This window comes from Microtus oregoni, unplaced genomic scaffold, assembly GCF_018167655.1.
Source record: "Microtus oregoni isolate MIOR12 unplaced genomic scaffold, Mior012 000009F_ref0000495, whole genome shotgun sequence".
Taxonomy (NCBI): Eukaryota; Metazoa; Chordata; class Mammalia; order Rodentia; family Cricetidae; genus Microtus; species Microtus oregoni.
Genome location: NW_024543068.1, coordinates 38436073 through 38453489, shown reverse-complemented (window position 1 = coordinate 38453489; position 17417 = coordinate 38436073). Strand labels below are relative to the sequence as shown.

Genomic DNA, 17417 nt, shown 5'->3' with positions numbered 1-17417 from the left:
TTGCCACTGCAGATGCCAGGCTGGCTGCTATGCACTCCCAGGAATTCCGTCTCTGCCTCCCATTTTGCCAGTGACAGCACTAGGAGCATGTGCCTAGCTCTATATACGTTCTGGTTGTTCAAAACTTTGGTCCTAACTTGTATGGCAAGTGCTTTATCCACTGAGCCACCTCCCCAGACCCCACAAGTGTATCAACACCTATGTAAGAGGGGAGGGAGAGCTGGAATTAGCAAGGCACACTCATGGAATCCTAGCACTTGGGAGGCAGAGGCAGGTGGATGTCAGTGAGTTTGAGGCCAGCCCGAACTGTTACACAGAGAAACCCTATCAAAAAAAAAAAAAAAAAAAAAAAAAAGAGAAAAGTTTCCCAATCTCAAAGAACTATTACAAGTGAGTGAATAGCAGACTGCAGAGGTGAGCAGGAGCTTCTGTACCTGTCTCTCACTAGGACCTTTGCTTGCTCAATTTCCATCTCCTCGACGTCTTCATTCACAGTTTTAATCACTCCATTCTCCTTGCTTTCCTCACTTAACAGCTCATACCGTCCATTCTCTAAGGCCGATCTCCAGACGTGCCGATCTGTAACCTGTAACGAAACCCAAACTTATTAACCCTGAAATATGGGAATACATTACTCTAAGACGTATGCACTTAGAGTACAAAAGTAAGATTAATTCATGTACATCCTAGAAACAATGAATCAAAAGGCACCTAAAAAATTACAGTTACTGCACTCAGGAGGCTGTGGCAGAAAGACTGGCAGGAAGTTAGGATTAAATAACAAGAATAAACTCAAAACCTAAAATAAATAATGAAAAAAGTTGCTAAATTATGAAATGAAATTAATATAATTTGTAGATGAAAGCTTTAGTAGTCTATTTTTAAAAATTATATTGTGTGTGAGAAAGAGAGAGAGAGAGAAAGAGAGAAAGTGAGTCAGTCTTACAGTGTAGCCAGCCCAAGCTGGCTTTGAACTCATGGTGATCCTCCTGCTTCAACTTCTAAAGGACTGGGATTACAGGTGTGAGCCATCATGCTAAATTTGTTTTGTTTTTTTTTTGAAATAGGCTCTCTCCATGTAGGTCCCGTTTGTCCTGGAGCTCACTTTGTAGACCAGGCTGGCCTCAAGCTCACAAGAATCACCTGCCTCAGCCTCCCAAGTGCTGGAATTAAAAGCCATTGCTACCACACCCAGCTTTACACAATTTTCTAAAAATTTATTTTGTTTTGTTTTTATTTTCGAGACAGGATTTCTCTGTAGCTTTTGGTTCCTGTCCTGGAACTAGCTCTTCTAGACCAGGCTGGCCTCGAACTCCAAAGGCGTGAGCCACCACCACTCGGCCTAAAAATTTAAATTTAAGCTGGGCAGTGGTGCACACGCCTTTAACCCAAACACTCAGGAGACAGAGGCAGGCAGATCCTGAGTTCGAGGCCAGCCTGGCCTACAGAGTGAGTTCCAGGACAGGTTCTCTCCAAAGCTACACAGAGAAATTCTGTCTCAAAAAACAAAAACAAAACCAAAAATGTACAAATGTTCCGTCTGCATATAAGTCTATGCACCACTAAGTGTCCAGTGGCCATGGTGGCCAGGAGAGAGTGAGATCCTCTCAGACTGGAGTTACAGAAGGCTGTGAGCTACCACTAGTTAAACTGGGGCTTCTAGAAGAACAGCCAGTGCTGAGCCATCTATCCAGCCCCTTTATAAATGACTAAGTTGGCCATAGTAAAAGTGACAAATGATGGCAAAAGCACGAACACAGCATATGTAACACGAAGGATGGTGCGAGCCTGCAAGTCCCAGCAGTTGGAGAGTTCCAGGCAATCAAGGACATAGTGTTAGGCCATGTCTCAAAGATACAGAAACCAACACCTGGAGATACACTTTACTGGAGTTGTTACCTAATATGTATGAGACCCTGTTAGTGGGGGTTTAGGGGACATCCACCAATATGATTAAGCAGAGAAGGCAGGAGTTGGTTAAGGAAGATAATATCCTTATATAATTCAACATCTGATGATAATATAAAACATTCAGAAATATTTACATATACCAGCTAAGCTATAAACACTAGGAGGGACAAACCTTGATTGCTCCTAATGTCCCTTGATAGATTCTGTCTTCAATGTCCAAAAGAAAGTCTCTGAGCCTCAGCTCAAGCTGCCTCTCTGCAGACATCTGTGATGTGTCACATACATTGGAAGATCGTCCCCGAGAAGAAACAGGCTTGCTATCAGCTTGAGGTTTGTCTGAAATAACCAAATATCTCTTACATTAAGATTTTCTACATAAAAACATAACATGACATGATTCTGAGATAACTGAAATAAAAGAATTATAAGTCAATAGTTACAACCATAAACACATTACATGACATGATTTTGAGATAATCAATATGAAAGCACCATAAATCTTAAACAGTTACAACCATAAATTTGGTAAAGGTCTTTGTCTTGAGGTTTCTGTTGCTGTTATAAAACATCATGGCCAGCAGCAGCTTGGAGAGGAAAGGGTTTATTTCAGCTTAATCACAGTTCATCACTGAAGGAAGTCAGGTCAGGAACCCAAGGAAGGAACCTGAAGGTAGGAACTGAAGCAGAAGCCATGGAAGAGTGCTGCTTGTTGGCTTACTCCTCGTGATTCCTTAACCTATTCCTTAAATCCTCCAAGATCCCCTGCCTAGCCATGGCACCTCCTGCAGTGAGATGGGCCCTCCCATATCTATCAATCATCAATCAAAAGCCCTACAGACTTCCTTACAGGCCAATCTCATGGAGGCATTTTCTCAGTTATGGCTTTCTTCCCAGATGACTCCAGCTTGTATCAAACTGATACTAGTCAGCCTTGTATCCGGAACAAAGAACTCTTATCGTAAAAATACACACAAATAGAAATAGACATATAATACATGTAAAAAGACAAATAATCCATTTACAAAATGGATAAAATATTCCACAGACATTTAAGGAAATTATAGAAATGGATCCTCAGTGGGACTTCACACCCTGAACGAAGGCTGAAATAGAAAACTAGTTAATTTACTGGTAAGTGGAGAAACTAGAACCTTCATACACCATGGGCGGGAAAATAAACATGTAGCTGCTTTGGGAAACAAACTAGTAGTTCCTGGAGTATTAAAGTTATTACATGAAAAGTAATTTACCCCTAGGTATATACTTCACAAAGGAAAACCCCCATTGCCACAAAAACGTGTAAATATTTACAACAGCAGCATTTCCCAAGACAGTCTAGAAACAAACAAAAACACCTATCCAGAAATGGGTAACTTAGACGGTGTGTGTGTGATCTGTCACTGCACTGTGTGTGTGAACGAGCGGCTGACGGTCCTGTCCTGCCCCTCACCTCGCTACAGGAGAGGTACAGCAGACTCACTCACCTGGCTTTTAGTGAGGGTCAGGGAACTGAACCCAGGCCACTGGGATCACAAGCTATGCTCTTTTAGCTGCTGAACTAACTCCCTGGCCCAGATTCTTGTTTGAGGCAACAAAAATGTTTTAAGATGTCCTGTGAGGATGACTGTCCATACCCGTGCAATATACTGACAACCACTAAACTATATCCTTTCAATTGGTGAGTGTCTGATCTGTTGAAAAATATAAAAATGGCCTGGCTCCAGGAGAGGTCGTCACCATGCCTGACACTGTCTGGAGGGTCAGGAACCAAAAGCTGGATGGCCCAGAGACCTAGGATAGAGCTAAACATGAGTGGCAAAAAGTCAATGAAATGATTCCTAATATTATTTTGCTATACTCATAGATCAGTGCCTTGTCCAGTCAGAAGAGAGGCTTCCTGGGGCAGCTGATGGGAGCAGATGCAGAAACGCACAGCTAAACATGAAGTGGAGTTTGGGGAATGGTGATGCTCAGTCACTCCTGCCAACCCCCAGCCTCACGCTGTTTTCCCTCCGGTTGTTTGGTGCAGAATTTTGCCATAGCAATGCCAAATAGTCAGTCTCTGACAGAGAACGAGAAGACCTGCTCACACTGTGGATGGTTCCTCATGAACCAGACAACAAACACACTTTGTAAGCCTTTGCTGTATGAAGAAATATAAGCCCACACTCATTTGCAAACTAGGAGAAGGTCAAATAAAAAGCTAACATTATCTTAATATGTATGTAACAGCTTGAAATAGATTTAATCCTCAATGATTAGGATTAGAGGAAGAGAAAAATAAAAATAAAACCCACAATAGTTTTCACTGAAATTTTACCTGAAAGCCAGGCATGGTGGTATGCGCCTTTAATTCCAGCACTTGGGAGGCAGAGGCATCAGGATCTCTTGGGTTTTAGTCATGCTGTTCTACAAGTTCCAGAAGAGCTTGGGACATGTAGGGAGACCCTGACTCAAAAAGCAAAATAAAAATTTACCTGAAAAATGAAATTTCTCTTCAGAAAAGTGGGCCAGCTGAGCACATATCCTGCTCTTCTCCTGCAGAAGGGTGTCTTTTAAGGCACTTTCCCTGTGTCCTCTGGAGTTGAGAGCGTCAATAAGCTGGTCCAGCTGCTCCCGGGAACTGTAGAAGCACCACCGATTTGGCTTATGCACTGGTTTTGGCAATAGCATAGAATCATCGAATGGACCTTGGTCAAGGCTGGAGGTAGATTCGGACATGAAGGACTCTTCAGCTTTAATAGAAACCTGAGGATCGTGAGACTGTGCATTATGACGAAACGATGAAGGTCTAGGCAACAGCATGTCTTCAGTAAGACCTGAAAAATCCTCTTCTATGAACAAACCGGGAATAGAAGGGAAAATCCAGTATCGCCTATACAGGCGGTCTCGCCCCAAAGGGAAGATATTAGTACAGGCGATGGCACTCTGGATCTTGTCTAGGAGTTCCTTCTCTTTCCGTTGGTGCTCTTGCCGCACAGCTGCTTCTGCGTCAGCAGGAGGAGGCTCCTGCTTTGTATAGCAGCTCATCTCTTCCTGCTTCATACACTGCTTAACGCCACTTTGACCCACTTTCCCTGTGTTGAAATAAAATACATCATCATTATATTTTATTTTTTTGGGTTTTGTTGTTATTATTGTTTGAGACAGGGCCCCATTATATAGACCTCACTGGCCTGGAGCTCACAGAGATCCATTTGCCTGAACTCTTAAAGGCATTTGCCTCATTATATTTCATATTTTCACTAGAGAAATATGAAACATGCCAGGTAACAGCCACTTGGGAGACAGAGGCAGGTGAATCTCTGCATTTAAGGTTAGTCTGATCTACAAAGTAAATTCCAGGACAGCCAGGGTTACACAGAGAAACCCAATCTCAAAACAACAACAATGAAGAAGAAGAAAGAAGGAAGAAGGAAGAAGGAAGAAGGAGAAGAAGAAGAAGAAGAAGAAGAAGAAGAAGAAGAAGAAGAAGAAAGATGGAACACAAAGATACAAAGCTAGCCACCATTTAGTGTGCTATGGACTGATTCACATACTGAAGCCCAACCTCTTACTGCAGCTGTATTTGAAGCTGGGGCCTTACTGACCAGAACTGGTGTCCTAAGAATAAGACACACTAGGTTTCCTCCTCTCCGGCATGCACAGAACAAGTTATGTGAAAACACAAGAGATCTTTGTGTGTAGGCCTGCCCATTGCTTTAATATATTATAGAGAAAAACTAGTAAAACCAGATAATAAAACTTGCTAACTATGGGGCTGGAGAGATGGCTCGGCGGTTAAGAGCACTGCCTGCTCTTCAAGGGGTCCTGAGTTCAATTCCCAGCAACCACATGGTGGCTCACAACCATCTGCAATGAGGTCTGGTGCCCTCTTCTGGCCTTCAGGCATACACACAGACAGCATATTGTATACATAATAAATAAATAAATATTTAAGAAAAAAAACTTGCTAACTAAAATTTAAAGTTACTCAGAAGGCAGAGACAGGTGAGGCTAGCCTAGTCTACAGTGAGTTCCAAGTCAGCCAGAGCTACAGAGTGAGACCTGTCTCAAACTGTCCCCACCCCCTCAAATAACATTCGAAGTTAGGAAACACTGATCTATATATGATAGGCATAGTGGTTCAATCCCTGCACTTGGGAGGTTGAGTCAGGTGAGAATCTCAGAGTTCGAGGCCAGCCTGGTCTACAGAGCAAGTTCCGGGATGGCCAGGGCTATATAGAGAAATGGTGTCTTGAAGGAAAAGGAGAAGAAAAAGAAAAAGAAAGTAAGTTCCAGGCAAGTCTGGGTTATGTACTATGTAGTGAGGAGTACTATGATGTCTTGATGAAATACAAAACAATCCCAGAAATACAACAGTGTTTTTATAACATTCTATAACAAACTGGTCATTTTTATGGCTCACCATGAGCTGTAAGGCTGATGTTTAGACAACACACAGATATTCATGCAGCATATTCTTAGAATCCCACCATTTAGAGGCAAGGTCAGTTCTGGCTACACAGTGAGTGTAAGCTGAATTGAGACCTAGCTAAGAAACAGTAAATGACCTTCTGTACGTCTTCTGCTCCTTTTCAGTGATCCTGGGTCATCTTCATCCTCAGTAACCACGTCAGGGTCCAGATCTTTCCCATCTATTTCTTTGCTCTCCATACTAGTGTCAAAATCTTCCCTTCCTTCCTCCCTGAAAGGAAAAAGAATGAGTTTAAAGTAAAGTGTCTTAAGATATGGATGAGAAAAAGGAGAGAAAAACCCTGCTTGGTCCTAGAGCAGTGGAGAAAAGTAGAGTTGCACGTGTTCTGCATGCATGTATGTACATGCACCATGTATGCTCCTGCCACCTGTGGAGGCCAACAGGGGCTGGATCCCTAGGAACTGGAGTTACAGACCGTATTGACTGCCTGCAGTACCAAATGGCTGCTGGGGATGAAAGCTGTGTCCTCTCTGCAAGAGTGGCTAGTGCTGCTGAGGCAGCTGGGAACGCGGATGATGTAGAAAAGTCCCTTTAACCACTCAGGAGGCAGGCTAGGTGATGATATGGTTCAGGGTAGGAAAATATAGGGAGCCATACACCTGGGAAGGAACACCATACTGCAGTTACAGTATGTGGGTGGAATGAACATAACCCATTTATTCCATTATGTTGCTCAATTTAAACTAAAATATATGAACTTCAGAGTAAATTCCACAATTTAAACTGGACGCAATGGTGTATACTGTAATTCTAGTACTCCCGAGTCTGAGGTCAGCCTGGGCCACAGGGAGCATCAGGCCAGTCAGCGTAAACAGCAAGACTCTCAAAGTACATGCTATCATTTTTGTTTCTACATACAAAGTGAGGTTTTGCAGGCTTACTTTTGTTTTCACTGAAGAAACAGGGAAAAGGCATATAAGGGGGGCGGGATGAGTACAGAAAACAGAAAGGAGCTGACAAGACAGCTCAGGGGTAAAGATGCTTGCCATGTAAGCTTGATGAGCTGAGCTGGAGCCCCAGAATCCACATAAAGCTGGAAGGAGAAAACAAACTCCACTGCCCTTCCCCCAGTAACACATGGTGACTCACAACCATCTGTATGTAATGAGGCCTGGTGCCCTCTTCTGGCCTGCAGACATACACACAGACAGAATATTGTATACATAACAAAAAAATAAACAAATATTTTAAAAAAATTAACCCATGTATTCCTGATAGGAGTCTCTACATAAATTTCATAAGCTTTTTAACATAATTACAAAAAATTAAATTTCTAAACTCTGAAAGCATTTTAGAGTTTCAAGTGTCTGATTTTTATTCTTATTCTTTACTTTTATTGTATATGAGGTGAATAGATAGTCACGTGCATGAAACTAAGCCATACCCTAGACCTGCAGCTGAATTCCGCTGTTCATCCTCCTTCAGTTTCTCTTGCTTCTCTTTCATTTTCTGTTCTTGTTCCTTAAGTTTTTCTTCTTTCCTTCTACGTATTCTGAAAGTCAAATAAAAGATCACAGTCCACATGACAAAGATACGTTTCACTTAGCATCGTGTCTTTACTAAGCTATACAAAGTGCTCCAAATGCTTTTACACACTATGCTGGGGAAACCTACGCCCACGCTCTGAGAACACCCCACAAGCTCTCAACACGCCAGTGAGTGGGCACTGCTTACCGAGCAGCTGTGGCTTCTCGCTCTTTGCGGTGTTGTTCTGCCTTGAGCTCTCGGAATTCCTGCTTGGCCTGCCGTAATACATCAACGTAATCTTCAATGAAATCCCTAGTAGAAACTAGGGTCAGTAGCTTCCCACAAAGAGCATGAAGTATCTTCATTTTTTCTCCTGCCAAAATAGATAAATGCTGTGTTATCAATGAGAAGAAAAAAAACAGTGTTTGACAATTTCTACCTTGTGCTCCTAATAAAGAACAAGGAGTAGCAGATGTGGTGGCACATTTGTTTAATGCCAACATCTGGGAGGCAGAGGCAGGCAGATCTTTGTGAATTCAAGGTCAGCCAGGGCTACTAGTGAGATCCTGCCTCAAAATAAACAAACAAACCCAAACCAAAGGATCCTACCAACAATGGACTGTTTTTTCTTATTTTCTTGAATGACTGATCTATACCCGGAATTTCTTGTTGGCTTGTTAGTTCTCTGGATAAAAGAGCTGGGTAGGAAGAAACCAGGTTAGAAAAATTCCAACTTGCAGCTTACCTGGTGTCAAATCATACACAGAAGTGCTGGACAGTTTCTTCACCAGACTAGGATTGCTCAATCTCAGCTCCATGCAGGCATCATCTGTGGCATCAAACCCCCCTCGTTTCTGATAGCGGTACTTTGCATTTGCTGATGTTACATCAGCACCCGAAGCTAAGATGTGCAGTCTGAGGATTTCAGAAAGAGTGCAGCTATCAAGATCCAAGCTTTTCAAACTGCAGCCTATATTGTTAAAAATGAAACAATCATTTAGAAAATAAACAATGAACATTCAGCAATGTAAATATACCTTTATAAATTAAAATAAAATGCCAAACAAAAATAAAATAAAGCCCACACATACCCTGGTGTAACTGTGGCCATGCAGCGGCCAAAGATGCAACTGCAGACAGTGCAGATTTTGTGGGGTCTACATCTTCATCCAAAGCCTCTGATAAATCTTTAAGGAAATAAATACTTTATTCTAGTGCAAAAATATTTGGGAAGAATGCCCTTTAAAACGATGAAAGAAACAGCAAACAGCTTAACATTGAGGGACCTCAGCAGAGCCAACGCCCACCACAGCATCATTCCCGTCCTCTCGGGCTCCACCTACAACAGATCCTGGAACACAGACTTTACACTAACATTTCCTTAGAGAGCACACAGAGACAATTTCCAAAATACCAACAAGATGCACTTTCATATTCCAAAAATGGCAAATGTATTTTAGAATTAAAATAAACCTCTTTTTCAATGTAACTTTAGAAAGTCTACTTTGAAAGTTGAGTAAAGAAACCCAATCTTATAAACATCTTAAGATTGAATCATAACAAAACATAGCTTGTAATCATCACAAAATAGGCTTAGAAAAAACTGCCAAAAGAACTTTAAAAGCCAGGACTGCTATCAATTATTCATCCTTTTCATTAAAATTTCCTTACTGTCAATCTAAGAAACATGGGGACGATTTCTCTGTATTCTCTAAAGAATTACTTTAGCCTTGAAAACTGCTTAAGTTACAGTAGAACTGGTACAAATACATAAGCATCATATAAACAATTCTTGCCAATTATAGTACACAGATAAAGAATTCAAGTGCCAACTATACCCCTCATGCTTGCTGAGACAAGACCAAATAAACCAGCTTGCCTGCTGTATTCCTGAACAGTGTTCACAAGCTGTTCTAAGCGGCAGGCCATATTCTGGTCTTAGCACTGCCAGTAAGCAATGCACATCCTTCAGACAAGCCAGTAAATCTGAGGGCAAGTCTAGAGAAGCAATTCCTAAGTTTTCTAATGAAATATTTATTAGAAGCTCCACATAAGAAGTCTTGTTAAAATGAGATGAGGTGAGAACTCTGCCCATCCATCCTGTCACCTCTCCTGCACTCCACCATGACACAAAAGCTAATCTGTGCTTCCAGAATATTCTAACATGTGACTCACTTAGCAAAATTTCAAGATTGATTAAATGAACATTAGAGAATGAAAAGTGGCCAATGTTTCCAAAAAAAAAAAAAAAAGGCAACTCTGGGGTCAAATCTGATCACAGTTACTGGTGAAGTTAAGATACAAAGCATAAACAGGACCACACAGAGTTTCCAGATTAAATTACTGCAAATGCCCAGCTCACACCTACCAGACCCAAATGACAGACAATGTATTTTTCCTACCAGGGAAATACAAGACCTAGAATTTCACATACATATATACACACATATATATATATACACACACATATATATACATATATATAGCCACAACAAATTTAACACTAGTAGGCACTATGATAACCCACACTACTAGACAGAGTCACACAAGTGTGCTAGATCTCCTTCTCAGAAGGTATTAATCATGTCCAACATCTACCATTTATCTAGAGGAAATCAGAACAAAGGCTACAGAGGCCTTAAGAAATGAACCATTAACAGAATGATTGTTTTTAATGTATTACATTAAAAATGTTAAAAATATGCATTTACATTTAAAAATTTATGAACGTATGTTCACCTTAGTGTACACCTGTGTACCATGTATGTACAAGTGCTGAAGGAAGTCAGAAGAGGAGGGCCAAATCCCCTAGAATTGGAGTTACAGACAATTGTTAGCCTCTATGTGGGTGATGGGATTCAGACCAGGGTCTTTTGCAAGAGCAGCCAGTGCTCTTAGCTGCTGAGCCATCTTTTCCAGCTCAACAACATGTATTCTTAAATTGTACTATACTGCATTCTAGAGAATTCCAAGCACCTCTTTAGAATTTTTTCAGTATCACCTGGCTGAACTGTATCCAGAATAACCGTATGAAGTAGTTATACTTATTTGATTGGGAGGGAGGAATGGCAGTTTATGACAGGGTCTGTCTACATAGTCCTAGCACTGAGCTCTGTAGACCAGGCCGACCTTGAATTCACAGAGATCCTCCCATCTCTTGCCTCCCAAGAGCTGGGATTTAAGGCTTATGCCACCACATCTAGCTTTACCAGATCATGTTTTAAAAATTTATTTAGTATATAGTGTTCTTGTTCTAATGGCATGTGTGCCTGCAGGCCAGAAGAGGGCACCAGATTTCATTACACACGGTTAGAAGTCAACATGTGGTGGGAGAACAGTCAATGCTCTTAACCTCTGAGCCATCTCTTCAGCCCCTTACTAGACAGTTGTAGAAAAAGGCACATACTATTCCAACACTCAGTAGTAATGATATCCCAGGAAAAAAAAAACCACAACTTTTCTATTTAATGAGGATGCTCTTGTCCTCCAAAGAATGTATGTGTGTGTATGTGTATGTGTGTGTGTGTATATATACCAAAGACAACAAACTGGCCATGGTAGAACATGACTGTGATCCTAGCACGTAACACTGTAGAGCAGGTCAACCTCTACTACATAACAAGTTCAAGGCCAACATGGGTTACAAGAGATTCTATCTCAGAAGAGCAGCAACAGCAACAAAGGTAAAGGCAGAGATATAGGAACTGATATGGTTAGTGCACAAATTTTTAGAGATTTGATATAAAAACAAGGATCCCAAGGGCTAATGAAGTTAGCTATGGGAAATACTAAGAGGACAAATGATTAGTCTTTTAACTTTGCTATCTGTTTTGAGATAATATAATACAGTTATCATGGGGTTATAGATCAGACTGCCTGAACTTGTCCATAACATCCTTATTAGCCATGTGTCTTTTAGTTACATCTCTGTTTCTTTGCATGCATGGGAAATGCTTTGAGTATAAAGTAACACAATGACTTGCACCACCCACTGTATCTGTGATTAGCAGTAAATAATCTTACTGAATTTGAGTTTTCTCACCACTATGTAAGACTCTATTTTTTTTTCTGCTTAATTTCATGTTTATCAGAAATACCTTCAGGTATTCCCTGCAGGAAATACCTTCTTGGTAAGATCAGTCAAAGTAGAAATTAATTCTATTCCACTGTTTTCAGAAAGTCTGTAGAAAGCTTTTCTGTTATTGAGATGGGAGGGACAGCTGCCATCGCTGAACCGTATATCTTGACTAGTAATAACAGCAGTGGGGAAGATGGGGGGGGGGAAATACCATGCTGTTTTCCAATTTCCAACATTTATTTTCAAATGGAACCTTTATTTTGTATCAAGCATTTACCCCAAAATCAATTCTGTATTGTATTTTTGTATCTGAGATTGTTCTGTATAGGAAGAGAGCTATAGGAAAGTATAGACCAGGGGTTGGAGAGATGGCTCACAGTAAAGAGCACTGGCTGCTCTTCCAGAGGACCAGGATTCAATTCCCAGCACCCACATTGACAGCTCACAACTCCCTGTAACTCCTGTTCGGGGGTAACTGACACCTATGGCAAAATACCAATGCACATAAAATAAAATAAATAAAATAAAAATAGAACAACAACAAACTAACCCAATTCCTCCCTCTTGCCTATTCATATACTGTCTAATATATATCTCAGACCAAGCAAATCCTTAATAGAAAAAACTGGCAACACAAACACCAGCTTTCTATTTTTTCCTCACATTAACAGATTTTTTTTCCATACCATTTCTTTTTCATTCTACTTCCTTTTTGAAAAAATTTTTTACTTATTATTACGTGTGTGTGTGTGTGTGTGTGTGTAAGAGTGCAGGTACGCATGTAGAGGTCAGAGGAAAACTTCTTTAGATGATGGTTCTGTTTATTCCATGGGTCCTAGGGGTCCAATGCTGCTCATCAGGCCTGCACAGCAAGTGTTTTTATCTAACCAAGCTCATCTTAGCTAGCTAAACTTACCTAAACTATCATGCCAGACCCACTTTTATTTTTGCCCTAGAGCTTCCAAAAGGGCAAAACAACAGCTCTCTTAAAAGCTGGACTAAACACAGCTTTATGTATTGTGTTACCAACAACCATAAAATGTTACTGGCTAATACAACACCATGGCTATCTGACTATTCTCATTTGATTGACTTTATTACCTAGGAAGAAAATGGAACTGTTAAAACTACCTTGATATGGAACAGACGGTGGTTAGCCTTAAGCTGGAGAATACATTTCAGTTCAACCCACACCATAAAGGCAGAGGCAGACGACATTGGTACGTATTTACCAATATCTTCTTGATCCATTCAATAGGCACAGAACTCAAACTATCTATCCAGGGACAAAAAAAATCTACCGGACTGGAGGAAGTCTCATCTTTGTGCACCAACGCTCTGCTGTTGAGATACCTCCCACGATGACTTCCTAATGAAGATGTTTGCAAAGCAGGCTGAAGCATTATTTAACCAAGCTCCTAGTCCATAATCTCGTGTGTGGCAGAATCCACAGAATATTACTCAGGGAGGCAAATCAGTATTGAGTTCGGTGTGTTGCTGAGGATGACCCTGAGCAGCTTCTGATCCTCTTGCCTCTACCTCCCAAATGCTGGCACTGTGGGTGTGCTCTCCCATGCCCACTGTGAGGCGGTGTGAGACTAGGTAATCGTATCCACACACACTGTTTAAGTGGTAGAAATAGACAGTTTATTAACAAAGTAAAAGGAAGTGTGCATCTGAGAATGGAAGTGGACTAGACAGCCGGACCAATCCAGTACTTAGGACTTCTGAGCATGTCTAGATGTTTTCCAAAGGTTTCCTACAAGAAAGCTTTGCTATGTTAACACACTATATATGGACCTTGGGTATTTAAAAGCATAGAGTTTAAAGAACAAAATTTCTATTCAAACTATCAAGGTAGAAACTTTTCCTCCAAATGTCAGTGTAAAAAGCGTCAGATTTACAATAAATAAAATTAGCAATAGTGCTATAGTTGAAAGTAGTAATGGGAGCATAAGTCAGTGAGATGCTTCAAAGTTCCAAGGGGAAATGTGATGAGACGAAACAAAAAGGAAGACAACTCAGGGAAAGTGCCTCAGAGGCTGTCAGAAGCAGGTTGCACCAATGTTAAGTTTTAGAGACAACTGATAATACATTGTTAGCATAATATGACTTAGCATCAGATAAACTGAATTCCTGTATTTCCTAATAATCGCGATCTAATAATCATCACATCCAGTTTTACTACAACGCTACCAGTTCAATGAGCAATGATTCTGAACTCTGACCTTTGGTGTCAGCATCAGTTATCTGCTCTTTGGCTACTTCCTCCTCTTCTTCAGCCATGGCCTGGAAGATTGCAGTCAGGAAGAAAAAAAGCAATTCACACAGTGGGCCTTCACTGTCATTTCCTACAAGAGCTTCCTCTAACACTTCTGCGAATAAAACGTTTAAAAGGAATTTAAAGTTCTGTCATGACTGAAAAACAACTCCACTGGAAAATAATAAACAATCAACCAACATCAGCCTATGCAAGTGTTCTCCTACGTGTTTGCTTATGAGAGTAGATCCACCTATTATCTAAACCAAAATAAATTATGATTTCAACACAGAAAAATAAGTCAAAGTCGGTGTGCTAAGAAACCCAAAATATAACATCTGGACCAATATATCATCTAATTTAAAGCCGAAGCACAACCTCAACTACATGTAAAAACATACAATTTTCAACGGATGTGGTGATATATGTTGCTAACGTTTGGAGGTAGGGGCAGGACTGCCACAGATGAAGGCAGATTGTTCTACCTGAGTACACAGGAAGCTCTGAGCCAGCCAGAGCTATACAGTAATACTGTCTCAAAATCAAAATTAACAAATATAAATAAAGCAAATTGGTCCCACTGTTCATGAGAGCTATGTGGGATTTTGTTTACCCAACAGTGTACAGGAGAGGTAATTACCATTATTGTTTTAATCCTAATATTGTGTAGGTATTAAATGTTTCTTCTCTAATTTATTTTACCTAAAATGCTCTTGATTCATAAGGCATAATGCTTCATGCCTTAAACTTAGCCCATAAAGAGAAACTGAAGAATCTGAAAACCCAATTGGTCAATGTACTCTTATTAAAGTAAGAATGATAATGCAATTCCATCTTGGAGGCTTTCTACATGCACCTTAGAAAAATTTATTAGATAAAAATTTAAAATTTGATTCAACCCCCTTTTTATATTGAACTCTATTATAAATGTTTATATAGTGCTTTTAAACACACAGGTAAATCAGTCCTAAATTAGAAGCAGACAATATCTGTCTTTAAACTCTCACATGCCAGTCCTTACTCAGAAGCGGTCTACTCTCCAGCCCTTGAGCTCTAGGCAGTCTATAGTGGTTCTCAGCCTAGCTAGCGGCTTGTGTTTCCTAGTGGGAGGTCCATGAAGAAAGTCTGCACACATGGCATCTTAACAACTAGCTAGTCAAGCCTTCATGGCCCCACTTCTAGGTACTCTCACTGCGATCACATGGGAGTCTCTAAATGGCAGGGTAAACTGTAGTGCCGCAACAGGTGATTGAGTACTTGCCTAAGGATACTCCCTCAGGAAACTCATCTTGAAGATCAAAGAGTTCCCCAAATGCATGAAGGAACTCCAGAACCATCAGCGCATCACCAAAGATCTCAGGAGGTAGTCTAGTTTTCACTGGAGTTGGTTCCGGAAGTTCCTGCAAGGTTAAACAGTCCTTGTAATATTCGAACCAGGTGCAAGAAAGCTAAAGGGGTGCACAGCCTAACACACTCTTGACCTAGTAAAGCTGTCCCGCCTGCACTAGTGGCCCTCACCCCCGGTGTTTACCACACTAAACCACAGTCCATAGGAAGGAACTAGGAGGAAAGGGCATTTCCTCTACTGAAAGAAACAGCCGTGGGTGGAAGTGTCTCCTACCAAGTCTCCTATTAAAAAGATCTTCCATCACGCTCAGGTTTGAAGACAGACTAACTGTGCAGGTATCGCCAATGCGAACCTTGTAATACAGAGGACAACTGACTACCCACTGACTTAGAATGCTTCTGTACAAACTGAAGTGAATGAGAATTTTTAGATACTTTTAGATTATTTCCGAAAAAAAAATAATTATTATTCTCTTACTCCCTAATAAACCTAAATGCATGCCTGGCTACAGCAGTTATTGTATGTCAGATATCACAAAGACTGACCAGTTGTTTCGGTAGATCAGCCACCACTGTGAACTCATGCTATAAAAACAGCAACCCTGGAAAGCTAAGAGTGAACATCTGTACAACAGGCTGCTTCACTTCAGTTAAATATGAGGAAAAAGTATGTCTCAGCTGGGGGTCCACTTACACTAGAGTGACACAGATGGAGGGGAGCCCCAGGCTGCCGGGACTACACAGTGACACCCATCGCACTGAAGAAAAAAATAATCCACCAAAAATTTTCTTTCTGAGATAGTGTTTCAGTATGTAGACCAGGCTGGCCCCAAACTCACAGAAATGCACCCACCTGCCTCTGCCTCCCCATTGCTGGGTTAAATGCATCACCATGCTCAGCTCAACTAAGCATTTTGGCAGCAAAGCCGCACAGAACAAACTAAACACATCTGTGTCGGACACCGCACACTCATACCTTAAGGTCATCACATTCCATATCTTCTCTGGGTTTGCTCCACTGCTTTAAGTACTCCATATATTTTCTCTTTTCTTCACGCAATTTCTCTCTTTCCTAACAAAAAAGGTTAATAGAAATTATTAGAAGACATTTATTAGTATCAACAGGACCCGAGAACAGCTAATAGACACTGAAGCTGGGAGTTCGGCTAGTAGTTGCCCAGTAGTCACACATCCTGGGCTGGATCCTCAACACCACATAAAACAAGGCTTGGTAGCATGCATTTGTAATTCCAGTACCTGGGGGTACTGGCAGGAATTCAAGGTTGTCCTTGGCACTGAGCAAATGTGGGGCTAGCCTAGGCTACATGTCTCAAAAACAAGCAAACAAAATCCTCTGGAGCTGTAATCACACACAGATGACTGAAGAGCCAAGGAGACAGGAATGTGTGACCCTTAAAACAGTCGTTACATTTTCTGATGCAAAAGAGACAGAAACAACTTTTTAAATCAGTGTTCTATGCACAGACTCAGAAGAAATGTGAATGAAGACGGTAAAAACATTTAATTTAAAAAATCAGCCATGCACTTAAATATGCAAATTTATATTACGGATAAGAATTACATCTTATGCAGACGCCAGTGAATACCTTTTCTCTCTCTATTTTAAGTCGCTCCTTTTCTTCTTTTTTCTTTAGTCGCTCTTCTTCTACAATTTTCTTCAGTTCTTCCCTCTTTTTCTCCTTATCTTCCTTTTCTTTTTTTCTTGCTTCCAAAGCGTCTGCTTTTTCTCGCTTTAGTTTAGCCTTTTCAAAAGCTGTGGGGAAGGTCAAATTTAAAACTGTATACAGACAAAAACAGACATTCGGCCTTTTTTTTTTATTTAAATCTAATTTAGGTTTTAGGTTAAATGAAATTAG

General features: G+C 40.7%; 1 protein-coding gene across 2 annotated transcripts in view; it reads right to left on the bottom strand.

The window, feature by feature from the left end:
• Baz1a (bromodomain adjacent to zinc finger domain 1A) overlaps positions 1-17417 on the bottom strand; it is a 74896-nt gene that overhangs the window by 16938 nt on the left and 40541 nt on the right. For both annotated transcript variants that reach the window (XM_041658598.1, XM_041658599.1), the window contains exons 9-20: positions 17148-17314; positions 16517-16612; positions 15455-15593; positions 14162-14308; positions 8947-9042; positions 8601-8825; positions 8063-8228; positions 7773-7880; positions 6465-6598; positions 4389-4988; positions 2084-2247; positions 435-586 (exon numbers count right to left, since the gene is read on the bottom strand). In XM_041658598.1, the coding sequence (XP_041514532.1) occupies positions 435-586; positions 2084-2247; positions 4389-4988; positions 6465-6598; positions 7773-7880; positions 8063-8228; positions 8601-8825; positions 8947-9042; positions 14162-14308; positions 15455-15593; positions 16517-16612; positions 17148-17314 (2194 nt within the window). The remainder of the gene's footprint in view (positions 1-434; positions 587-2083; positions 2248-4388; positions 4989-6464; positions 6599-7772; positions 7881-8062; positions 8229-8600; positions 8826-8946; positions 9043-14161; positions 14309-15454; positions 15594-16516; positions 16613-17147; positions 17315-17417) is intronic.